The 25802-nt window shown below is 47.5% G+C and overlaps 1 protein-coding gene across 1 annotated transcript in view; it reads right to left on the bottom strand.

Moving 5' to 3' along the window:
- Positions 1–25802, bottom strand: part of CACNA1G (calcium voltage-gated channel subunit alpha1 G) — a 97350-nt gene that overhangs the window by 35742 nt on the left and 35806 nt on the right. The window contains exons 12-20 of the mRNA XM_062506560.1: positions 25170–25325; positions 20915–20980; positions 18054–18147; positions 17321–17508; positions 16705–17151; positions 10914–11014; positions 9662–9785; positions 6745–6813; positions 5701–5885 (exon numbers count right to left, since the gene is read on the bottom strand). Of these exons, the coding sequence (XP_062362544.1) occupies positions 5701–5885; positions 6745–6813; positions 9662–9785; positions 10914–11014; positions 16705–17151; positions 17321–17508; positions 18054–18147; positions 20915–20980; positions 25170–25325 (1430 nt within the window). The remainder of the gene's footprint in view (positions 1–5700; positions 5886–6744; positions 6814–9661; positions 9786–10913; positions 11015–16704; positions 17152–17320; positions 17509–18053; positions 18148–20914; positions 20981–25169; positions 25326–25802) is intronic.

Below are 25802 nucleotides of genomic sequence, written 5' to 3'. Positions count from 1 at the left end.
AGAGATGAGGCATCTATCACCTCTCTGTGCAACCTGTGTGAGTGCTTTCACCATGCTCATCTTCAAAAATAATCTGCTGTGTCCTTATTGTGCTGCTGTGTACAGAGACCTGAGCTACTCCTCAGACCATCACAGTTTCTGCTTTATAACCACTGTATAGCCTCAGTTCTAAAACAGTGCTGTCCTCCAGGTGAAACTTCACTGGAAGGACCAGAAGCATCTAACCTAATTTCTGTAGCTCCTCTCTGTCTGGTATCACACAGAATTTCATAACAGAAGATTAGATCATATCAGAAAGTTGAAGAAGAATAATGTGGATTTCATGACTGAATAAAAAAAAAGAAAGAAAAAAAGGCAGAAACTGCACTATTTTCTCAAGGTTAACATTGCAAAGAAAGGACAAGTCTTGTGTGATTTAGAGAAGCCATCTCACCACGCTGGGAAAGATGAACGACATAGTCAGCCTCACCAACCTGAAGGTGGGGACCAAGAAAGGCACTTGAAAAGGCTATATGCCTCCCTCCTCTTGATGCCAACTGGAATTAAGCATTTCACCAGCTCTGTAAATCAGTTTGTACTGATGCCATAGAAACTGCTTTCACGAGTCAGAAGCAGTTAAATGCTGTGAAAGTCAGAGGAGGGAAGTGCCTGTGTGTTTCTGGGTGCTGCTGGTGACTCCTTCGAACATTTGGCTCTCAAACATGCCCAAAACTTCCCCACGTTCTTGTTTCTGCATGGGTCTCTCTTTTGACATGGGAGTCCTCTCAGCTCCTCTCCCATTTCTCCCCAAGTCTGGCTCCACCACCTGAAGCAGTGTTGGAGTTTTGTTGCCTGGACAGGGTCCAAGTTCTCCCCCACTGCCTCTCCTGGGCATGGTGCTCACAGCAGAGATGCCCATGGACACATTCACACTGATCAGGCATGGTCTCATCTGGGACCACAGCCAACCTGTACCATCCCTCTCCTGCCCCAGGGCCTGTAAGCTGAGTGACCTGCAGTGCTCAATGCACAGCCACCAGCTCTTACCAAAACTGTTGGGTTTAAACTGTATCCTGAAAAGCTAAAGCTTACTTCCTTTTTTTTTCTGGTTAAATATTTACTCAAAAATGTCAAGGGTAACTCATCAGTTATCACTTTCAGAAAGAAACAGATGGTAGTATTTTTATCTGCTCTCTTACCAGTGAAACACAAAGAGCAGATGCTGCTATTCCTCACACTGGGCTTCTCTGCCAGGTGGGTGCTGTGGCTCCTTATTTAAGACACCTCAGCTTTCCTGACACTCAGCTCTGGGTATTTTAGGGAAGGAGCTGGAGGGTGAGATGGCTGAAGGAGCAGAAGGCTGCACACCCCCTGAGCAGTGTGGGCTACCAGAGGTGCCCACAGGGATTAGCCCAGCCTGGAGACCTTGCAGCTGCTGCCATGGGGCTGGGAGCTGAGCCCAGCCCAGCAAACAGGGGCTGAAGAACAGCTCAGTGTGCCCAGCTCCAGGCAATGCAGCCTAACAGGCCATGCCTGAGTGCACAAAGCGAGCCTTGGGCTGGGCAGGCTGAGGCTGAACATCTCTCCCAGCTCCTCAGAGGGACTAAAGACCTCCACACCTCTCACATCCCTTACAGAGTCCTGGCTGAAATGCACCTGCCAAACTACAGGTGGGAAACTGAGGCACGGGAGGAGGGCAAGCCACATTCTCAGAGGTAGGAAGGCAACTCAATTCCAATTATTTAAATGTAAATTAAGTCCTTTGGTCCATTTAGGGATCCTGACTTTAGGGATCACAGACTTCTGCCCACTGTCATGCAGGATGGAACCAAGGACAAGTCTTCTAAACTGAAGGTCTATGGTCTGAACTACTGAAGCATCCTTAAATTTTGGGGAACAAGGAAGGAATTTAGTTTCCAGAGTTTAATGTTGATAGTTTTCTCCAACAGTTATTAAGAAATGCTGCTCTAGAAATAATAAAGTTATTTCCCTGGTGAGGTACTACTTCATATCCAGCTGAGAGGGAAAATAGGAGGTTACTTGTCTGACTTTGCAAAGTCATGTGCATGTTGAGGAAAAAAGGGCTGGAAAACAGCAGCATTTGGCTGTTTCAAGCATTTTAATCAACCAGGGAATTCCTCAAATTAGAATGCATTAGGGTAAAAGCTGCCACCAGTTTAGCTCTATGCCAGTGCTGTTTTCAGCACTACAGGGAAAAAAAACTTCGAAAAGATATTGAAAAATAATAGTTCTTACTAATGGAAACCTTCAGACCTTGGAGCTGCCTCAGACTAAGGGCCTGATCCAACAGTGAGGCAAGTCCATGTGAAGATTCCTGATATTCTCCTAAGAGTCTGCCAATTCTCTAAGAGGTGTCAATGAAATTCTCATCTTTTCCAGATTATTAGTGCCATCCCCAACATGTCAGCATATGGCATCCCCACATCCCATCAGTATTGCAAAGGTCCTGCTGCTGTCAGGCTTGTAAAATCTTATTATCTGATCCACACCCCTGACATTTATGGCTGAAGGATGCAGCTGATTTGGAGCCCTGCAGTTGTGCAAGAAAAGGAGACCTGATGAGGTTCCATTCAGCGCAATTCCATTCTGCATCAGGCATATGACAAACAGGGAAATTGAAATGAGACAGTCTTTCTTTGTTATTTTGGTGTGAAGAAATGTTAATCCCTCTAATTCCCCCTGGTGTGAGATGCTCCAAAACCACTGCCAACCTCATCCCAGTTGGATCCATTACCAACATTAAGCCTTCCTGATGAGAGCTCTCACAAGTAGCAGCACTTAGATGAGGCAACCAATCAACATTAATGAAGACCTTCCTCCACAGATTAAAAGAAAATTAGCAAAGGTGATAATATGATAGACAGAAGAGAGTTATGAAATGACTATTAGACCATGATAGTATAAAAGTGAATAATTTATCTGTGTGCTTTAGAAGTCAAAGCCTGAGCTCTGTAGAGAGTAAAACAACCCTGAAGTCCGCCCACATTAAATCTGAATACATTTTCAATTTTGATTTCTCTTGTGTCTTAAGCTATAACATTTGATCCCAACAACAGCAGGTTGAACGCATTAGGAAGGAATGTTACTGTAGAAGCAATCCCTTTACTGGCTGAAACATCACAGGGTCAGGGAAACATCTTTAAATGTCATTCCTATGTGAATTTATTTTTGGAATTTTGTCATAAAGCTGAGCTTGAATCTTCATGGATTCAATTTGGAGGCTGATAATCAATCATGAAATCAAAACCCCTTGATTGACATACAGATGTTTTTAATGTCTGGGTAGAAGGCAGAAGCATGTGGGGTTCTGTGTGCTGCATAAAGCAATTGGGTGGTTTCCACAGGAGAAAACCAGAGGCAGAATGATGGAGATCTTTTGCAAGAATCCCTCTTCCAGGCAGGAATCCCCCTTTCCCTTCCAGTGGGAAAGCCAACACAGAGATGACGAGGGCTGTCTCTGCCCTCGAGCTGAGTGTGACACACACAGCTGTGGCTTGAATTCTCACTGAGGGTGTCCTCCTGCAGTCCTGTCCCGGAGTGTCCCCAGCAAGGCAGGACAGAAGGAGCCAGGTTTGCTCCTCTGTGGTGTGAGTGCAGCTTTTGCTTTGGTCTCTGCCTTACACCTTCCTGAAGAAGAAAAACTGGCTCAGGCTCCACGAGAGACTTCACCCAGACACGGTAAGTGAAGCCACGGTGTGTGAAGACCTCAGGTCACCCATCCCAGCTGTCACCCTGCGCTGATGCAGCTCCACATGCCAGGCTGTGCAGGGAGGATGTGATCCCTGAGCCGCGCGCCGAGCCCGCGGCAAAGGCAGAGCGGGCTGCTGTGGCCAGCTGTGGGCAGAGGCTGCTCAAGGCAGCCCAGATGTGCAGCATGCAGGCAGATGGGCTTCCACAGACAGAGATTTATGACTTACTGAAAAGCCCCCAGTTTGATGGCTGTTTTTTCATTTCCTACAAATCTAATAATGGGAGAATATAACTGATTCTGAACATATTTAGGGAATCGGCTTGTTGCTGTCTTTCTTTATGCTTCCTTTGTAGTAGGAAGCAGCATGTTGGCTGAAAACATGCATTTAGTCTCTAGAGAAAGCAAAACAAATACCAACGGGAATGCAATAGCAATGGAAGAGCCTAATCCTACAGATGGCAGGGCTTCCTTCAGCCTGCAGTTACTGAGTGGATTATTCCCCATAACAGCAGATTATTCATGCACATAGGTGACTACAGAGGAAGGCTCCAGTTAAAAAAGACCCAAGTCCTAGCTAGACAGCTCTACAGATCTACAAAGAAGAATACAGGGCTTTGACCAGGTCAGACAGGTGACTCCAGCAGAGATCACCACAACCCAAATGTCTCTCTTTAAATCTGATTTAACCATGGAACATCAAAAGAGAAACTTGCATTCCATAGTTCAGAGAAGAGAAATCAAACCTTCTTTTACCCTGAGCTATCTGGACTATTTTATAGGTTTCTTAACTTGGGTCAAAAATCAGCAGAAACAGAGGAGCAGAGCAAATCTACCAAATCAGCAACTGGGCAGAAACTACTCCAGAAAGTGCAGCTGAGATACCAGGGGACACACAAAAAGAGAAGAGCCTGAACTGGAGTCACATAGGAATACAGTCTACTTACATGGTGAGGGAGCTGAACTACCCCAATGGTGCCAGCAGTCCAGATAAAAATGATTAAAAGCAGCTCACATCCTAAAACTCACCAGGTATAACACATATACACAGACCAATTGAACAGAATGTCCTTTCTAGCTGTTGAGAATATTTGAAAGATATGTATAGGCATGGCCATTGTTATTTAGGCTTATTATTCACAGAGGGGTAGTAAAACAACATCTTCTATCAGAAGCAGGGTCCTATTTTTCTGTTCTGAAAGAGAAAAATCCTGACTCAAAGTGAACCTTTCTATGGAGGAAGCAGCAGTAAAATGTGACAGGCACACAAAGATGCTTTGAGCAGGAAGGTTTATTAGCTGCTGCATAACAGGAGCAGCAACAACGGTATTAAAGAGGAATTGCATTAAGCATGAAGAGAAACCTTCATGCCTTGGGGTACAGGTCACAAACAGAAGACGTTTAGAAGAAGCTGGTCCTTGGGCAGGTTCTTATTGGAGTGGAACCTGTCCCTGGAGCATGGGATACTGCCTGCTGGCAGAGCTGGGGGGCCAAGTTAGTAGAACAATTGTTTTCATCTTGTCTGGGTCATTTTCAAAGTAAATGTCTCTCTAAAATTAACGAGGAGCTGGGGAAAAAAGCTCCTTTGCATTCTAGGTTAACCAACAGTTGAGTCTCTACTTCCTTAAAAATGATCTACCACCTGCTACTAATTTCCTTCTTTGTTACAAAAGCCATTGACTGCCTGAAGGAAAGGGAGAGAAGAAGCTGTTAAGCTGCACTTTACACAGAGCAAATGAGAACACAAATAGCAGGGGATGTGTGTTTTAATGAGCAAAGGAGGCATTGATCAGTTCCCTGTTGCACTTGGGGCTGGTCCTAAAACAAGGCAAGGGCGCAGAGCTCTGTCGGTTCAGCAGGACCTGGGCGCTGTCATTGTCTGCGGAGCTGCAGGAGGCTGGGCTGACACACTGTGCACTCGTCTCATCTGCCCCTTCCCTTGCCTGAAAGCTCAGCCCTACCTTCGGCACACACATCCTACATCCCTTAGATCTTCCCCTGCCTCCACTTACCTCAAGGGCCGCAGTGTCCTCAGCAGCCTCAGAACCCGCAGCATCCCCAGGATTTTTGTGCCGCTGTCTGACACCATCGAAACCAGGATGTCGATGACGGAGATGAGCACCAGCACCCCATCCAGCACATTCCAGCTGCTCTTCAAGTAGGCTTTCTCCCCAAAACACAAGCCTAGTGCCACCACCTGCCCAGACACCAAGTTGCAACAAATTATGACTAGCATCCAATGTGTTTGTTGTAGTTAGCAACCTGCTGAGAATGCGTTATTTACAGACACCAGTCTGTGAGTCTATTTGCTTCCCAGTACAAAAGCCTAATTAGACAAAGCAGCAAAGTGTTGTGTTGAAAGAATTATGAAAACACCACTGCAGAAAAATACCAGGTTGTCCCTCAAAGCTGATGTACTTTTAATGCAAATAAACCTACCTGCACAAAACTGTTCCTAATATTTTTAGCTCTTGCATTAAAAAATTCAGACTTTATTCCTGTAGACTGCAGGAGAGAAAGTGCAGAGTGGCTGACCCAAGCAATCATGTACAAGCTTTGCAAATAAAGAAACCAGAAAAACCTTCCAAAGAAAGAGCAATTGTTCAGTGAGATGATTATGAATTACACTAGAGAGATTTACTTCCATGGGTTTCTGAGCCTCCTGCCTCAAATCCAGCAAAGTGTTTCAACGTGCTTAAGTCTCTCCATAGTCAGGAAAGCACACAGCATCTTAGGTTGTTGAAGACAACTGGTTGTTGAAGACAATGGGACTTACATGTATGGTTGAAGTTAAGCATGTGCTCAAGAGCTTTGCTGAATAGGGCAGGATTGCTGAATTCAAGGATTCCATTGCTCCTATAATGGTGTAAATCAAGAGCAACTTCAGTGAAATTTCTCTGATGTAAAACGTGCTTGGAATAAGGCATCTGAGTATGATTCAGAAGAGGCAAATATACACCTCTCTCACAGCTGGTAGACCTAAGGGTTTTATGAGTCCACCATAATAAAAAACAACTAATATAATACAGGCACGCTTATTTTCCACCTGCATTTACCTTAACTGTCATCTCAGTCAGGAAGATGACTGTAAAGATGTAGTTGGAGAGTGTTAGGAAAATCCGTTCCTATGAAAAAGAAAATGAGAGACAATATTTTATAGCCTGCTCTCTGCAGCTGTGCATCTCCCCGTGCATATTTGGGTAGTTGAAAACTGTTCTCCTGATTCTGTGCTGAAACAAGCACAGTCCAAGGACTGTTTGCTCGCAAAGAGGAGAAAATCCAAATATTTAGACAATAAACTGTGTGTTTCAGCCTGGCCAGTACTCGACTCTGTGTCAGCACCATGGACAGGGACAACTGCCAGCAGCTGTCCCCCAAAACTTTCCACTTGCCTCCAAACCCTCCTAAATTTCCCCCAAATTATCCTCCCCCATCCCCCCATAATGGGAACAGGGAGACGTACCCTCCTCGAAATGTGCTTGACAAATCTCTACCTGCCTCTCACCTGCAAACATCACTGCATTGTGTAAATACCACTGAGCTCCCAATTCTCCTAGAAATTAAGTCAATATTAGAGTGACAGAGATGTGAGGCAGCAGGACCCGTGGGATGCTGAAGCGCACCTGGCATGAGTTGCAGCTCCAGCAAAGCCAGCAAAGCTCTGGGGCTTTATGCCAGTTGAGACCTGCCCCCAAAATGTCGATTCTGTTGCCCAAGGCCATGGGCTGGACCTGGCATGAAGCTCAACAGCCTTATTTCCCAGTCCCCTGCACTATCCACCAGACCATGCCCTCCTCAGTGTCACCACTCAGCAAGAGCAGCTAGTGATTACAGATGAGCCCATGGACTGGTTCTTTATCTACAGTTAGCAGAAACCTTTCTTTTTAATGATGATTATTAAATAAATTGCACGTTTCCCTAATCTCTAGACAGCTTCTGATTCCCTACACTGAGAAGGCAGAGGCTGGAGGAATGATGGTGCGTGTGCTTGTATGTATGAGCATATGCAATTGGCCCCAGTCCTGCTTTTAACAATTTTGGATTTATTTCTGCCTCTCCCTACAGAGCAGTCCCATAAGAGATGCAGATCTCTCACTCAAAATGAGATGCAATTTAAACAAGACAAAACACCTTGGCAACTCTCTCACTTGCCATATCATGATTTACTGGAAGTGACTCAGGAACCACAGAGGAGCTTGCTTCCATACATGGTCCATAATTGATGAGGCCCTAGACCTGTACTGTGATACGAAACATCTCTGTTGTTAGCTGACTGCCACACAAAAGGCTGCTGTAGGGGGGCAGGCACTGGCCAGGAGGGAGAGGAGAGGGACCTGCTTGTGCAGCTGGAGATAAAACAGCAATGGCATAGAGGTGAGACTGAGGATGTTGCATTCCTGCCTGGCAAGCATGTGGCTGTTTTGAAGGATAATCTCCCCAGGCCATGTCGTGCACTCTGCAGTGGGGAGCACATGCTGGCTCACAACAGCAGCCCCTGTTCTGATAAGCCAGCTGAAACTGGGACAGGGGCAGAGAACTCACTTGAAGCAGTTAGAAAATCCACAGCTCAGGGAAGCAAAGAACAATTATTTTAAACAACTCAACCTAAACTAACTCTCTCTGTTTCCAGATGAGAGCTCCATCTGCACAGGCAGGGCCAATGCACTCCTTCTGGATCCCCTGCCCCACTACTCAGCATTCCTCTTCTTGTCTGCAGCTCCCAGGCCACGGTCCAGCCCCCTTCTTATAACCTAATAGTGATGAACCTCACACCAGTCCTCGTCTTTTTTCCTCTTAGCACTCTCCCAGTGCCAGGGGACACCACAGATCCTCTTTTCCTATATGAAATATTTGGTTTGTGTGCTACAGCTCTTTGCTGTGGACTCCTCCTAGTCACACTGATTCCCTTCTCTGTGTACCTGCAGCTCCTTCTGGAGCCAGTCTTGGGCAGTGGTAACTCTCAGAGGACATGGCAAGGGGCTCAAAGGAAGCATTTAGGATTTTAAGGGAGTTTCTCAGGGTGCCCCATTTGGGGATAAGCAGGGTGATCTCCTCCCACTACATCAGCTGTCATGGAGCCCTGCTCTCTTCTTGCAGCCGAGAGTTGGTGCACGACTGCATGGGAACTGAAAAAAAAAAAAGGATGTAGGGAAAGGACTGCTGGGCAAACTGTTACACTAAGAAGGACTAGTAGGGAACACTTAAAATAGGCAGAGAGCAGCCTAGACTCCAGTTTTAATGTCTTACATTGAAAATCCACAAAAATGAACAGCCTGACACGCCTACATAAACAAAACAGGAGTCTATAGGATTGTGATATGAGCAGTCTTGGGCGATAAATCAGCAAGAGCCCAGCGCATCTCAGCCCCAATCCATGCTAAAATAAAAGAGCAATGGGATGATTCTGCCCCTCTGATTGCAGGATGCTGTGCTGTGAGAGTCTAGTTTGAGAAATCCTTACATAGCATATTAGGACAAAGATGTTCAAAGAACTGACATTGCAGTGCCTGCATCGATACATTTTTTCTGGTGTCACAACAAAACTGATACACAAAGGGGAGAGAAGAGTATGAAATGAACAGTTTCCCCCAATCCATTCACACCACACATACGTGCCTGTGGGGAACAGATGGAAGAAGTGAACATTGTGTTGAGAGAGGAAAAGTGTTTGAAGGTTTCTCAGGGAAGGAAACTGAGACAGATGTCATGCTATGTCATGTGTTAAAACCTTGATCGTGCTTCCAGAAATAAGATATTGGATATATTGCAGGCCACGATGTGTGCTCTTGTGCTGTGAAAGGAGACTGGGTAGGGGCCAGGAGAGTTGCTGCACCTAATTCAAAGGGTACTCACGGGGTGTTGGCACCTTCCCATTTTAAAAAGAAAAAGAAAACAAGACTGAGTGCACAGCAGTGGGGTCCAAGCCACAGCTGTTTGCTCCACGAGGAGCACAGGAAAACCTCAGAAACTCACAGCACTGTGAGGCTCAATTTTGGGTCGTTCCATGGCAATGGTAATGCAGTTCAGGAAAATGATCACCAAGACAACGTGATCAAACATCTTGTGAGTGATGATTTTATTGCACATCAGACGGAATCTGTTGAGAGAGGAAAAAAAAAAAAAGGAGTAGACACAGACTAACTATTAATACTCAACTGGCTGGGGAGACACACAGCAGCTCAATGCATAGCAGGGGAATTGAGCACTCTGCTTGCAAGGCAGATGAGCTCCAATCTCCCAATCCCCTCCCTGGCAGAGCTGCAGACTGAGGGCAGGTTGGGTTATGAAGAGAAAGGGATGTGAGCTACAGAACTAGGCAACAAATTTTAAGGCCTGGGAATGTTCATAGGGGGATTTGGTCACTTGCAATGGGACAGCTGCTTCCAGGACACGTAGACAGGCCCCTCTACCTGGTTCTTGGTGCTCAGGTTTAGCTTAAATAAAGGAAGAAATACTCCCAGTGAGCCCATAAGGGTTGAGCACACATGGAACAAAGGGACACAAGCTATTTATTGTGACAGATGGCTGTACACTGACCCAGGATTTATAATACCGTATTACATTTCCCGAAGTCTGTTTCTGAAAATCTCTCTAATCTTTGTATGAATGAACCTGAACGCCGTCCAGGGCCCTCAGCTCCAACACAGGAAACCCTCGGGTGCGTGGGTGCGTGTCCAGAGGAACGCGTGGAACAGCACGGAGCTCAGCTGGCTCCACATGGCCAGGCTTGGGGAAGGGCAGAGCCTTCAAGCAAGGAAAGGGTGTCCTCCAAGAGAAAGGGAAGGGGAAGGACAGAGAGATTCAGTCGAGAGGCAGGCTGAGGTCAGGGAATCCTTTACAGTGCTGTAAGTGTGTGGTGGGGCAAATTCAGAATTTTCTGCTTGATGCTGCACTTCTCTCCTTCGCTCCAAGCTCATCACACTCCACCAGGAGAAAAACTTGCAGAGCACTGGCATCACTGCCAAAGGAAATGAGGAACCTGATGAAGCTGCAGCCGTGCCCTGGGCTATGGGTCTTGACTGGACACTCCTGTGCCCTCTGCAGCCAGCAACTGTTTGGTATTCAACCCTGATGTCATGCTGGGGCAGGGGGAGGGCTGGGAGTTTTGTGCACTGACATACAGAGACCAATCTGGGCTAAACAGACAGTTGAGCCATTCTAATGAGGGCACACATCATTACCATCCATCCTACCACACCACCACAGCCCGAGTGCCCTGCCTTACCTGGAGTGAGGGGCGAAGATGTAGATGGACCAGGAGTCCCTCTCCTTGCAGCAGGTGGGGAGCTGTGCCCTTACCCAGGCCTTCACACGGTCCCTTTTGCTCTGCAGGGAAAATGTACAGAGCAGGAGGAAAACACAGAACCGTTAAAACAACAACCCCCAAAAACTTCCACGTGAAGGATGAGGGGCAGCTTTTCACTAAAAACTTATCTTCAAGTGCTCAGTGAAGCTGAAATAAAATAATGTCCCCAGACAAGGTCCTGCTGGGCAGGGGAAGGAGCTCTGGCAGCCAGATGAGGGCTTCTTTCTCTGCACAGTAACTGCATCTGGCAGTTATCCAAGAGGACCAACTTGATAAATAAAACCCTTGCCCAAAGGAATGATAACCCTCTCAGTCCCTCCAAATACTCATCAGGTGCTTGCCTGAATCTTCTAAGGTATTTTGGGGAATTTTGTGGGGTATTTTTGTTTGTTTTTTTAAAAACAATACGGAATGTTTATGTCAGAGGTTATAAGGGAACAGAGGGAGGGATTCCTGCTGCTTACTGGGCCGAGCCCTGTGTCCATGCACCACTGGAAAGCTGAAGAAATAATTTGAATCTCAAGTTTTGGTCCAGGAACACAACAGTGATTGTCTGCCTCTCATTCAGCTTGAACAGATTAGATGGGAGATTATAAAGGCAGAAGGGAACACCATGGTCAGCCTGATCTGCATGAACATGAGCCATCCAATTCCTGCAAAGTAATTCCTACTTGAAACCACAGCATATCCTCAGCCATGCATACTTACGTTATAGACTGTCTGCAAGGTCATTTCAGGTCAGGAGGGCAGACTGCAAAAGCCTGAGCCAATAAGTTAACCAAAGACATAAAAAATTGGTTGCTGAGGGGAAGCCTTATCCTGGCTGCAACAGCTTCTGGCTTATCACCTTCTCATCCACAGACCTCCAAAGGAAAATCAAGATCTTTAATCCCACTGGAAAAGCAGTGTTAGCACCTGTGCATGGACAACCATTAAAAGCCAGGCCCACATCTTGCCTACCACACCAGGGCTTCCCCAGACCCTCCACAACAAAGCACCAGAGGACAAATGCACAGACTGGCATGTGCACTGTCACCAGAGTGCTTTGCAGATAAAAAAAAAACAACTCTTGCTCTTTCATAAGCCTTATTTCTCTGCTACCACCTGGGCTTGGATGGGCAGACCTGGAATATGACTGCAGGAGCTCTTTGAAGCTTCTTCTAGAGATTTCAGGGCCATGAGGCCACGGAGGGGTGTGAGGGACAGTGCAGGAACCACTCTCACACCTCAGGAGTACCCATGCTCCAGGGCTAAGGCACTTTTATTTATTTCATCTTGGAAACGAGAGGGAGAATTCATTTTGAGGCCAACAGTTTGCACTTGAAGTACTTTGGGCTGTAAAAATGGGATTTGTTAGGGTAATTGAGTGGAGTGGAGGAAGTGCCTTCTCTTCCTACAGACACCCAGCCTGAGGTCTCATTAGTGATGGGAATAATTGATGTAGTGCCTGTTTTAATGAAAGCCCTTGGTGACAACATGAACCTTTCAGAAAATGAAAATCACCTTGGGCAAATAAGAAGAAAAGTTTGAATAACAAAAATAAAAGTTAGAGGTTTCTACCCTGCTCTTTCAGCCATCCATCCTTTCTTCAACTTCTCCACACACAGATCATGCACCACACACCAGTGGGGTTGTGGCTGTCTTGGATGTTGTCACATCCCTTTTCCAGCTTCAGGCAAGGAGTCAGAACTGCTCCCTTCTCTCTAAACTGTATTTAATAGAGCATGCATCCTTGGGGTTGTGTTATCCCTTCAAGCAGCCTGGTTTGTCTAATTATCCACAGATTTAACAAAGGTAAATAAATGGATAAAAATCGGGTGTCTGCTCAAAGCTGTGGTGAGAGCAGCAATTGCTACCCTAGCCTCTGGACACGGAGTAATAGCTACAGCTCAGTCCAGTTCATTTTGTGAGCTGGTAGGTTTCCAGAAGTATCTATTATTCAAAGCAGTTCTGGTATTTATCAAGGGGATTTGCAGTGAATGGTAATGCGTCAGCAGCCCAGAATGCTTCTTTATATTCCTTTTGTCCAATTTTAATGCCAAAGATATTTTGGGGTTTGGCTAATTGTTGCAGCTTGCAGTTCATGGGCTAAATCAGATAACAAAGGCAAAAAGTGATTTTCCATCATGTCTCTCTATTCAGTGGGTTACAGTAAGGGTGAGCACCAGGACTCAACTGGGGCTGAAGTACATCCCCAGAAACCTAAACTCAGGGGAATTACTCCATATTTCCACCAGTGGAACAGCAGAGTTCAGTTAATTTGAGCCAAAAGTAAGGTATTTGTGAAATAAACCCTGAGTGTTTCCAGCCTGAGCCCCATCCAAGGCTTTCCCAGTGAGGTCCAGGCAGGCTCCAAGTGCTGACAACAATGGGGGCTGATTGCTGCTCAAGCCTGCATTATGTTCAAAGGGAGATGTCAATTATGTGGCACAAATCACATCTATTTGTTCATAAACCACACCTGTACAGGATGAATAAAGATGTAGGGGAAGAAGAAAACTAATCTTTAATTCAGCTGCCAGTGACTTGGACAAAATCTCACTGGGTGACTCCATCCAAACCATTCACCAGAGGCAGCAGGAGCCAGGACGTGGGAAGATGCTGGGTGCTAACAGGTAGCAGTGGGAAGAGAGCCCCTCAATCCCACAGCAATGAGAACTGCTGATAAATAGCTGCTTTTAAAATTATTATTATTATTATTAGGAATTTCAGATATTAATGCACTTCTGAGGGTAGGATGAAGGCAGTTTGCAGTAAAAGATGACTGATGCACTCCTCAGAGTAAGAAGGAGGCTTAGCTTTATAAAAGATTTATTATAAGGATGGAGGAAACTGCTGAAAAATGATCTGTGAGCAGCAGAGGACCTCCAGGAAAGCTGGAAGCTGCACAGAGGCGCTCAAGACCTGATTATTTAATTTTAATATGCAACAGAGATAGGCTGAGAGGGTTTGGGAGTGGCTGGGCCATACACCACAGAGAAAAACTGGAATAGGCAAAGGGAAAGGAGTTGCAATAGTAAAATGCAGTGAGGTTTTAGGGAGGAGGGGACACACTTTCAATATTTCTCTTATTTTCTGCTCTGAGCACAAAGCAATTTGGGTAGAAAGTGCCCCAAAGCACCTAAAATCCAGCAGTTGGAAACAACAATGACCTGGCAGCAGATCCCTGATCCTATCACAGCCACGTGGACCCAAGAAAACTGTGGATCACTCTCTCTCTACGAGAATCCTTGTGATGCAATGAAGAACAGGTTTCAGCCCCCCTGGTTTTCTGGTTCTAGGGTCAGAAGGTGTCAGGGGCCTGATTCTGACCCCACAGAGGGATGGAAATGCAGAATAAACTCATCGAAGGCAGCAGAGCTGCAATAATATAGGGGTAGCCTGGGAAATCTAGATGAAGTCTTGGCTCTTCCTTTAATTTCTGCACAGAGACAATCAAACCCAGGCAGCAAGGAAGGATGCAAAGCTTTGATGCAGAAGGGCATGTTTAGGATTACTTTGATCTGAGTAATAGTCAAGTTCTTCTCTTCTTTTGTTGATGGGGAGTTCTGTATTTCATTTCTTTCATTTAAAATGCAGTTTCCCCCCCTCCCCCGACTTTTTCAAGGCTAATTTAGGAGTAAAGTTTCACCCCAAATGTCAGGGGGGAAGCTCTGCAACCTGGGGGCACATTTTTCTAATCTAAGCGATATTTTCTTATCCATCTGGTTTAGTGATTTGCAGTGAAGACATATTTCAGAGCAGAGGGAAAGGCACCAGCTAGCTGCAGGTAGCCCAGCTGTGGCCATCCCATGGGTTGGGACACAATTTATTTCCCCTATCCTGTCAATTCTTCCCCTTGGCATTGCTTCTGGCCATTCCATGGGAGGGTATTGAGGTGATTACAGCCTTCATGGCCTCAGTACACAGAGGATGATGTTTAGTTTATGGCAAAAACAGATGATAAAAAAAAAATCTTATTCAACAGTTCAATGTCAGCACTGGCTGGGAGAGGAAGGACACATCACACCGCTCCCAGCACAAGAGGGACTGCTGGCTTTTGATCCTAGGGATGGAAAAGAAAGGTATTGGTGGGGTGATTGGACAAGGTGAGCTGGAAAAGTAGCAGATGTTGGAAAAAAATGAGAAAAAAAATGAGAAAAAATTCCTAGCCAGCAATAAAGAGCATGGTCTCTTCAGCACTTTTAATACTGGGGATTTTTTTTTCCAAAAATAATTACAGCTCCTTTTCTTAAAAATTCAATTTATGGAAGTTATAATCAGGTTAAGACAATGTGTAAAAATCCCAGGCTGCGGATCCATGCTGGAGATGTAATGGGATAATGGCTTTTTGCAAAGGCAGTTCATGGCTGAGTGACTCCATTCTGCCAGCACTAACTCTCCTTCTCCTCCTGTAAGGAACAGAGGGCTCTGGAGTCAACACTGCCTTTCACATTCCTTCACATGATCCCAATTCCACTTTCATTCAATAAACTCAGTGAAAAAGAGTAAAATCACGTCCACAATCTGCACCTTTCCTGTTCTCAGAACAGCCCCTGCCACCATCACATGTCTCTACCCAAACCCCATTTTCTTCCCCAAGAGAAACAGTCACCCCTGGGGATGACACATCAGACCATCACACTTTTAAATCTGGGAACAAGATATAATCAAACAAAGAGATAACCTGGGAAGAGCAGGAAACACTCCAAAACTGGCCCCAATGCACACATGAAAGCCAGAACTTCAACACCCTCGTGCCCAACTCAAGCCCCACTCTGCCAGTCATGCAAACAACTTTGGAAAAGCAGCCAGATTCCTTTTTTTCCCCTTTAACATATAAACATCCATCTGAAAAAAGGACAAGGAACCCTCATCCCTTCCTTGCACTTGCAATCTTTTCAGCCTGTATTTCCTAAATTACACTTTTCAGGCCTGTGAAAGGGACACTCATCAGTGAAATACCTCTTCAGATGGAAATTAATGCAGAGCCTCTGAAATTACCATGATCTCCATGGGACCAATGCTGCCATGGGAATGGGGGACCAAGCCATGCTCTCTCTTTGCCTATAGAAGTTTTCTGCTGCTTTTGTGGGGCCAGAAAACTGAGTAATAGAAGGAGAGGAGAGGAGAGGAGAGGAGAGGAGAGGAGAGGAGAGGAGAGGAGAGGAGAGGAGAGGAGAGGAGAGGAGAGGAGAGGAGAGGAGAGGAGAGGAGAGGAGAGGAGAGGAGAGGAGAGGAGAGGAGAGGAGAGGAGAGGAGAGGAGAGGAGAGGAGAGGAGAGGAGAGGAGAGGAGAGGAGAGGAGAGGAGAGGAGAGGAGAGGAGAGGAGAGGAGAGGAGAGGAGAGGAGAGGAGAGGAGAGGAGAGGAGAGGAGAGGAGAGGAGAGGAGAGGAGAGGAGAGGAGAGGAGAGGAGAGGAGAGGAGAGGAGAGGAGAGGAGAGAGGATTTCCAATAGCCTTCACTCTGTATGATTTAGTGGCACCTGGGCAGTTTTACCCTGATGTATCCATCATGAGCCATCTGATACTGCACTGTAATGCTTACTTGGATACCAATCCCATTTCTGAGAGCATCCACTGCCTAGAGACCTTCTGGGTGACTTAGGTTTTGTCTGGTGGTGATGGTGAGACCTAATCCCTTTTGCACGCACTTGTGCACTCCTGACAGGGTGACAAGCTTTGTTTAGACAAGTCATAAAGCCCAAAACGAGCACGTGGCACTCCCTCACCATGCTGCCTTCATCATCGCCGTCATCACCATCCTGGTGGGGCTCATCCAGGTGGACCTGGTGCAGCAGCAGACCCGGAGATGTTCTCCCATTGCAGTCCTGGTGCTCGGAGACAGAGGTCCTGGTGCTGTGCATGCTGCTGGTCCGATACAGGGAAGGCACCTGCAGAGTATCCTGCAGGTCAAAGGACCCTTTTGTTTCCAAGGACTCCATGCGCTGAGGCAAGGAGCCATTGAAGCTGCCGGCCCGGCTGGAGTGCTCCTCATCCGAGCTGTCGCCTTCCTCGGAGCTGTCATCGCCCTCCCCGGACAGCAGGGACCGGCGCTCGCCGCTCTGCCCCCGGCGCTTGAGGCTGGGCGCCCGGCCGATGCTGTTCCAGCTGGAGCGGCGGCTGTTCCAGGAGCTGCTGGCACGCCAGGGACTGTGCGGGGAGCTGCGGGCGCTGGGCTGTGGGAAGGACAGGGACGGGGACGGGGACGGGGACGGGGACGGGGACAGGGACAGGGACAGCATCAGATCTGTGCCACCCGCCCCGGACCGCCGGGGGCGGCTGGACGGATGGACAGACAGCCCCACGGACGCGATGAAAACGCGCAGGGGGAGGTGATGAGAGTACCGGGGACTTGAGCTCGTAGGTGGCCACGGGCTCCACGGAGACGCCGCTGGCCCGGCGGGACTCGTAGCCCTGAGCCCCGTCCCCGAACACGGCGCTCTTGGGCATGGGCATGGGAGTGGCGGCCGTGTGGATGATCAGCGGCGGGGTCAGGCTCTTCTTCAGCTCCGGATGGTCGCTCAGGGACATCACTGGAAGATACAAGCGGGTTTTAGGCGTCACGCCTCAAGCGGGAACACCTACAGTCTGCTCGTGGCAGGGAGGGATCTGCTCTGAGCATCAGGGGGATGTGGGCCAAAAAGCCCTTCTGGACAGTTGGGTCGTTCAGCCCAGCAGAGGGATGTCAAACAGGAACGGGATCAGGTGTCAATAGTAGAGGAGAGCACACCCAAAATGTCACCTGCTGCCCCCCAACCCTCCAATCAACACACACCAGCTCCAACCCTGGGAGCTTCCTCCTGCCCGCTCCTTCCATCCTCCTTCTCCAAACTCCTCCAGCACAGACACCCCACAAGCCCAGACCTCGGGCTGGATGGGGAAGTGAACAGTTAGAATGCAATCGTACCTCTCCCTGCCTGCATCCCACAATCCCACCCCAAGCCTGCTGCAAAGTCAAGCATGACACAATTGGGACTACAGCATTCCCTCTAGGAGGGGTTTTTTCCCTTCAGACACAGTTTTCACAGCAAAGCGAGGTTTCTGTGGAAGGGCCTGTCCTCCCAGGGTTATTACTCACAGGCTGGATTTGACAAGTTTTTCTTGAGTTCTCCCTCCTCTTCCAGGCTGCGGGGGAAGACATCCCCCTCGGAATCAGACTTGGAAGCGTCACCCTGGAGCAAAACAGAAGGCTTCAGCAAGGAGGCTGAGGGGCCACAGTGTATGGACATCCCTCTGTAAATATGGATTTTCCCGTGTCCAACACCACACCTTACAGATCCATTGAACTTGGTACCACGATGCAACATCACCTTCCACAAAATGACGCATGCACAGGTTTATACCACAGACTAATTAACCTCCTACCAGGAAGACGGATTGCCTCTGGCTCCAAAAATAGTCCCAGAACGGGATCAGGAGATAAACCAAACTATTCCTTAATTTTTGCTGCTGGAATTGCATATGTGGCAGATGTGAGGGGAGGAGCGATATTGATGAACAATTTGAGGACAAAAGATGATCCTACTAATCTCTCTGAATTTATACACCTAAAACTCCCTGGGTGTGGCTCTTTCTAGTGATGCTTTGATGGAGAAATCCAGGGTTCACAAAGGGCACAACAGACCCCGAATTTCCAACGTGACAAATGTGACGTGTACATGGGCATCCCATCAGCACAGAGAGGATCCAGGTGGCAGAACCCAAGATCGAATGCCACGAGGGACCCTTTCCCTCCCAGCTGCAACAAGAGGAGCAGGAGTTTTGGGGATTTACACTGGATCACGTGGGGGGTTTGGATTCTGCTGTATCATTTTGAACATCGGTGGTTGAGCAAGGCCTGCCTGCTCTGATAGTTGCCCATTCTCAGGCAGAGGAAGATGATGCTGAGCATTGTTCTCCGCGTGGTGCCTGGGTTCTTGCTCCGTCTTGTGGCACAGACCCTGATTCTGTCCATTGGCACTGCAGAAAGGTGCTTAGGGTGTGGTATAGTCAGGATACACCTAAGAGGGGCAGAGGTGCTCGCCAGAATGATCGATAACCATCCAAAAAGAGGAGGATTCATGGCTGAAAGCACTGCTCTGGCAAAGGGCACCAAGCCCTGTGACAATGGAGAAGAGGTGGGAAGCGGGGGAAGATGCTGGGATGGGAGAAGCCAAGCAGATCCTCACTTCAGCAGTGAGAACCCAGGAGCCCCAGAAAACCCCACCAAGGCTAAGCTGCATCTGCAGGAGCCCTGACCAGCACTGCTGAGGTTTGGTGCTCGGGTACCCGTTGGCTGTAAAAATCCCAGAAGGACCCCAGCATAGGACAGGAGGAAGAGATTAATCCAACAGTTGGATTTATGAGCGCCCCACACCTCATAACTGAGCAAAACCCCAGAGGGATGAGCCCCAATACTCCCCCCCTATTTAGTGTGGGGTACTAAATTATTAAAGATAATTTTTTTCAGGCAGGCTGGACACTCAGAGATATTTTTAAGGCAAAAGAGAGTGTGACGTGAATCGTTGGCTCAAAATTTCCCCTCCTGAGGATCCAGGATTTCTGCGCTTTTCAGGGAAGCTCCTCCTGCAGGATGCAGTCTGAGAAGGTCAGGAATGCACCTTGCAAGGGGGAGCAGTAAAGTCAGGCTGGCCTGAGCATTTCTGGAGTCAGATCCAGTCTTTGTGAGAACAGGGGCTCCAGCTGGCTCCAGGTACACTCCCCACAAAGGCTCCCAGCTCAGCCTGTCAGTGGGCCTGCCAGGAATTACTCATTCTTCCTAATGGGTTATTAAAAAGAAATAAATACCGGGAAGAATTTTATGTTATTTGTATTCCTGAAGTGCTCTTCAACAGTCCTAAGAAAAGTTTTAAGGGGGCACAATGAGATTGTGTGCCAAGAGGGAAAAGCAGAGCTATGTGGGGACTTCCCACCCCCTTCCCAAGCACCAAACCCCACGTCTGGAGGGCAGTAAGCATCCCCTCCCAAACACCACGTGCCAGACTCAGGACTGTGCAGACCAACATCTCGCAGCCAGTGCTGCTGCCCGTTACCTGTTCTTGCACTCCCAGTTTGCCTTTCTGGATAGAAAAGGGGTTATGAGAGAACAGGGAGTTAAAATCCTTTTGGGAAACGAGGGTATGTCAAGCTGGACCAGGCAGTAAAATGACTAAACCAGCCTGTACCAAAAGGGAGTGACACACTGGGGTACGAGGGGAAAGGAATTTTGGGCTGAGGGAAAAGCCAGGCTTCTTGGAAAGGACAGAAAGGGAAGTGAGTGGTAAAGAGAGAGAAGTTTGGCAGAAGGGTGAGGTTTGTGGTACGCTGTGCTTCAGAGATCCACGGCTTCCTTGCACCTGAACATGACCATTTCACATCCTGTAATGTGGCACCATGCTGGCAATCTCAGTATTCCCACCAGCCTTTCTGGGACACACCACAGTGCAACTGCTGCTGTCCTACCCTGTCCTGCAGAGCACAGGACGCCTACACACACATCAACACACACACATACCTATCAAAACAGGTTTGATTCCAGGTCCCTTCACTCCTGGGCATCCTCCCCCGACTGCATGAAGGAGCCTTGGCAGGCATGCCCTGCAATCAGCATCACCATCCACATCCCACACTGGGATGTGCCATGGAGAGGCTGTGACAGCCCCTTGGGGAGCCTTCCCCAGGGCAGGCATCCAGAAAGGGTCAGCGAGAGCTCCTGGCTGGAGCCACTTTGAAGCACCCACCTTAATTTACCTGGGTCCCTCAAAGAAGGAAGGGACTTAAAATCAGGGCTGACTCAACAATGAGAGCGACAAAAAGGAAAGAAAACCCAAAAAACACTTCCAAAACACCCAAATAGACCCCCCAAAAAAATGACAGTGACTACGATGAGAACATCACCACAGTGTGTGACCAGGCAGCACGAGAGAGACAAGCACGGAGGGTGGGATGTGCTGTACGTACCCCCGAGTCGACAGGCAGCTGAATACAGCTTAACTGCCCACTCGCCTCTTCTCGCTTGGAGATCTCCTGAAGGAGAAACGGGGGGGAGGGAACAGGGAGGAAGGGGAAGGTGGGGTTCAATTTTCAGTTTCAACAGCAGGACTGAGTGGAGAATCAAAAAACACGGGAGAAGAGGCAGGGAAGCAGAGGGGGAGGAGGGCAGTGTGTGGCCACAATGGAGAGCCAGGCACTGGATCCATTCCACTCAGCACAGGGAGACAGTGGGAGATCTCAGGTAGAAAGAAGCCCTTTGAAGGGACCAGCCTTACATCCTTTAAATTAAGTGTTTCGAACAGAGCTTGCTTCAGCTCCTAAGTGATAATTGTGCTAATGAAACACCAGCTAATTATTGAAAACATGATTTTTTTTTGCAGCTGTATAATAGCATCTTTATTTATTATGCCTTCATTAAGCAGCGATGGAGGCTTTTAACGAATGTTTGATTAACACAATATCAGTGTTCTTGCAGGTGAAATACCTAATTTAAGGACAGACACAGTCTGCTGTGAGTTCAGATCCCTGCTGCTCAGCCCTGTTAGTGGAGACACCCATTTAAATCAGCAGTTTAAAACAGGGGTCTGCAGCCAGGGGGGCACAGCCCCACCCTGGGAAATTTCGCTACACTCATAACCCCAACATTTCACAGCACCAGAATCCAGCCTTTCCCTGTCCACTTGGAAAACACATCATTTTTCACCTTGTTGTGTTTCCTCTTGCTGAGGAGTGGCTCTCCCAGTATTCTTCAGCATTTTTCAGCAGTGTGGCAGTGCCTGGCCCTGTCCCATGGAGCAGCAAGAGGTTCCATGCTGCAGCAGTAGGGCACAGATTATCCCACCAGCTGAATTTCTTGCCTGCAGGGCAATGGATTTTTCCTCTGGTTGCTAAATGGTTACAAAACTCATCCCAGCCTAGGCTGGGATGAAGAGTTTAAGGACTTGCCAGCAATGTGATGGACACTTAACTTAAAGTCTTTGCTTGTAACAGGGAGAGATATGGAAAAGCCATCAAAAGGGAAAAGATGGAAATGTTTCCTTTCACAAGGAAAATCCCACTGAAGCCAACAGAAATGCAATAGGCAAAGGATGTAAGAAAAACACCATCCAAAATCTCCCCTGCAGGAGGAGGGACTGTTCCCTCTGGGGAAAGCCCAGACAAAGTTGACATCTATATTTCCCCGAGGATGCTTCCTCTAGAGAGCAGGCAGTGTCCTGCAGAGAAAAGGATGGAGAGGCTGGAGGACCTGGGGAGTCAGGGAAGGAGCAGGGCACAAAGGACAGAAAGGATCAAACCCATGAGTGAGGACAGATGGGGACAACAGGACACAAACTGGGAGGATTACCAATGGAAGAATACACCTTGGAGATAACACTATTAGAAATTCTCTCAGGAGAGGAGCTTTATGCCTGACTAAGGGTAGTCATTCCTTGCTTCAGAGAGAAGTGTCCAAGGCAGGTACCTGAGTGGTCACACAGCAATTTCCAGTTAGCAGCTCAATCAAACAGAGTCCCCTGCTCACCTTCTCCACACCAACACCAGGGTCCAATTCAACCAGGTAACGTGCAGTCAAAAATAACCACGTGGTAAAAAATCCTGCCTCTGCCTTTTGCACGAGAGAAGCCAGTTACCAAATTAAAGGAAAAAATGGGGGGAAAACCTCCACCTCGATCCTGCAAAATACATTGCTCCATATTTAAAGTTTGGAAGAAGCACTTTTAGTTTTTTCAGCTGCTTATAGTCATCTGCTGCCTGGCAACTGGGGCTGCAAAGCCATGCACTAAAATTAACGAGGTGCTTGTGGATTGAGGAAAGGCACTCAAGGACCAGGGAGATAAAGGCAGCAGCCCCAGGATTGTGTTTCAGCCCAGAAATCTGAAGGAGAATGGAAAAAAAACAAAAAAAACCAAACCAACAAACTCAACTCAGAAGAGTCAAGTGCAGACACGGGCAGTAGACGCCGGGGTTTGTTTACAGTGAGAGATGATCTTTCTATTAATTCTGCTTAGGAGAGGATCCTCTCTGTGCTGGCTTGCAAAAACCAGAACGTGATCTGTTTGCAAAGCTACACACCAGCAAAGCTGAATAAACATAAACCAGCAAGGCCACCTGGCCCTGACCTCCAGAGACATTCACTCCCAGTCTGCTGCAGGAAACCTGGGTTGAGCCAAGGGATCTCTTGGTGCCATTGCACCTTACCAGCAGAATGTAGAGAGTTCAGAATAACAAGGATGTGGAAGAAAGATTATTATGAAAAACCATCATCAAAGCCTGAGATATAAAACAGCAGTGCAATCACAGTCACAAATTATAGAAATATGGCGTGAGTTTGTTAAAATTGTCATGGCTGAGCCTGACATGTCAGTTGACAACACAGGTTTGGTCTTTGGGGGCTGCACTGGTTCCTGGTCCCTGTGCTCACCTCAATACTGGTGTGAGCATCACTAGCTTCAGGCTATCCCAGTGCTGTCCCAATTCCGAGGTTCCTCCCTGATTTACACAGCACTTAAAGCACATTTCAGCTTACACAGATATCCTGAAGCTGGCTTAGACCAGCCCAGTGCTGCCCTGGCAGAGGGGATATGGGGGCAGTTGGTGGGGCAGCCCTGCTGCAGAAAACATCCAAGAGCAAATCTGAGGAGTGCTGCAGGCATTTCCCTAACTCCAGGGAAGCCATACCCTCAAGGACATCATTACTGGAATAAAACCACAACAAAAAAAAGCCAGGACATGACTTTACAGGGAGTTGCACCATGGCACAGCTGCCCACAAGGCAAGGGATAACTTGCTGCCCAGAAAGAGGCACGCTGCAGTGGTTCCAGCATGGTACACCAGGCTGAGCCAAGGAGCAGAGGAGTCAGCCTCCCTTAAAGACCAGGGCCTGGCAAATGGGCTGCTGCATTTAAAGGCTGTATCCTTTCCTCTGCACACTGGGTGCCCTAGGTGATCTCCTGTGCTGGTGACCTTCAAAGATCAATTTGCCAGATTGAACAAAGGTTGGGTTTCGAAGCTGTCACCAGGAACAGACAAGGAGCTTTGTACCTCTTATCACTCAAGCAAGGGAACATTTTTGCTGTTTGAGAGAACTGGGCAAAGGAACATTTTGCTCTTTGAGAGAACCCAGCAGTGATTGTCCCTTTGGCTGAATGGTGGGGGGCATTTACAGACAGAAACAGCTACAACAATAACAATTAAAAAAGAAAAGCACCAACATGGAGAGAGATGATACAAAAAAAAAAAAAATTCTTCTTGCTATGTCCTAGTATGACTCCATTAATTTAGCACCAAACTTCAAGAATGGAAATGATAATAAAACCAGTTCAGTTTGTAGGGTGGCAGGATATTATAATACACATGCAACAAATCCTAAATAATATTTATTCACTCCAGAATGCTTAAAAAAATCAGAGATAGTGTGTAGAAGCACAGCCCATACAAGCAGATCCTAGTGAGGCATTCTAGGTTGTATTTACCTCTCCAACCAACCCCCAGGCAGGGTGTAAAGGTCCCCTCCCCTTTTGGATGTTCTTGAACAGTTAGAAAACTTCTGCAAGGGCAGGTGGGCATCACAGGTCCCCCACTCTGAGGGGTACTAGGTGACATGCACACCCACTCCAAGCTGGACAGTTGGATTGGCAGTAGGATGGGAAAAATGGTTGAGCTCAAGCCTACGTGCAATCCAGCAATACAGGATGTCTCAGGGAAGCTCCCATTATGAGGAAGCAGATGGCAGAGACCAGAAATCATGTACTTTAAAATACACAGAGCGTTGCAGGGCTGGAAACTGGAAGAGCTCCATGAATTCATACCATGAAAAAAGATAATCGTGTCACTAATCTCTTACCAGCTTGTGTAAGTTTTCAGGAGGGGCCTTGAATCTGGATGACAAACACTGTGAAAACTGTTTCAAAGAGACTGTCACAGCAGCAATCCCATCCACAGTGCCTGACTCACCCCTCAATTCCCATTCCTGCATTAATGCTAACAATGCTTTTCATTTAAGCCCTTCATTTAGACGGTTTGCTGTATTAAACTGCGCCATGGCTACGGAAACAAAAAATGAAGGGGAAAAAAAAAAAAAAAGAAGACCTAATATTTTACCCCACTTTTTTCCCATATTGCTTTTGTCAAGGTATTGCTGTCCATCTCAGAAATCAGATTCCAGGATCTGGAGGCCCTAGAACTAGAAAATAAAGCAAAGGCATGAGCATGAGGACATTACCTCTGTCTGGAAACCCTCCACCAGGATGGCCACCAGCAGATTAAAGAGAACGTAATTCCCAAACGTCATGAGAGCGATGAAGTAGAGAGCAGCCCAGGAGGAGGTGGAGGCCATGCCATTGTAAAGGACCTTGTTCCAGTCTTCCTGGGTCAGAATCTGCAGAGGAAGGGTATCAGGACTGTGGAGATCCTGGAGGATAGCATGCTGGGTATCCATGCTCTGGATAGGCCAGACAAGCACCCTGCTTTTAGGGTATCCACTGTAGCTGTAACCACAAGAGGATAAATCCCTTCTGAGCCAGAGAAGAGAGAGGACCAGAGTGACTGCGGTTCCCAACCACCAGCAAGGACCTTGTGCAAAATGCCCTGTCCCCCACAGCCAGGGACAGCCACAGGGAGGGTAACACGACACTGGTCAGACCTTTCCTTTGGTCAGCCAGGATGACTTAAAGTCCTCCACAGATCCCAGGGTTACAGGGCCCAGAGCTGCTAGAACAAAAACTCCACATATTGGCTGTAAACCAGATTACATTATTTGTCAAAATACCACTGCAAATGGTCCTGATCTCCTCCTTTCCATCCCTTCCCTCTACATTTTCTTTCACCCACCCAGTCCATATCCTGCAAACACAAG

Source organism: Cinclus cinclus, chromosome 20, assembly GCF_963662255.1.
Source record: "Cinclus cinclus chromosome 20, bCinCin1.1, whole genome shotgun sequence".
Lineage (NCBI taxonomy): Eukaryota > Metazoa > Chordata > Aves > Passeriformes > Cinclidae > Cinclus > Cinclus cinclus.
This window is presented reverse-complemented; position numbering and strand designations above follow the sequence as displayed.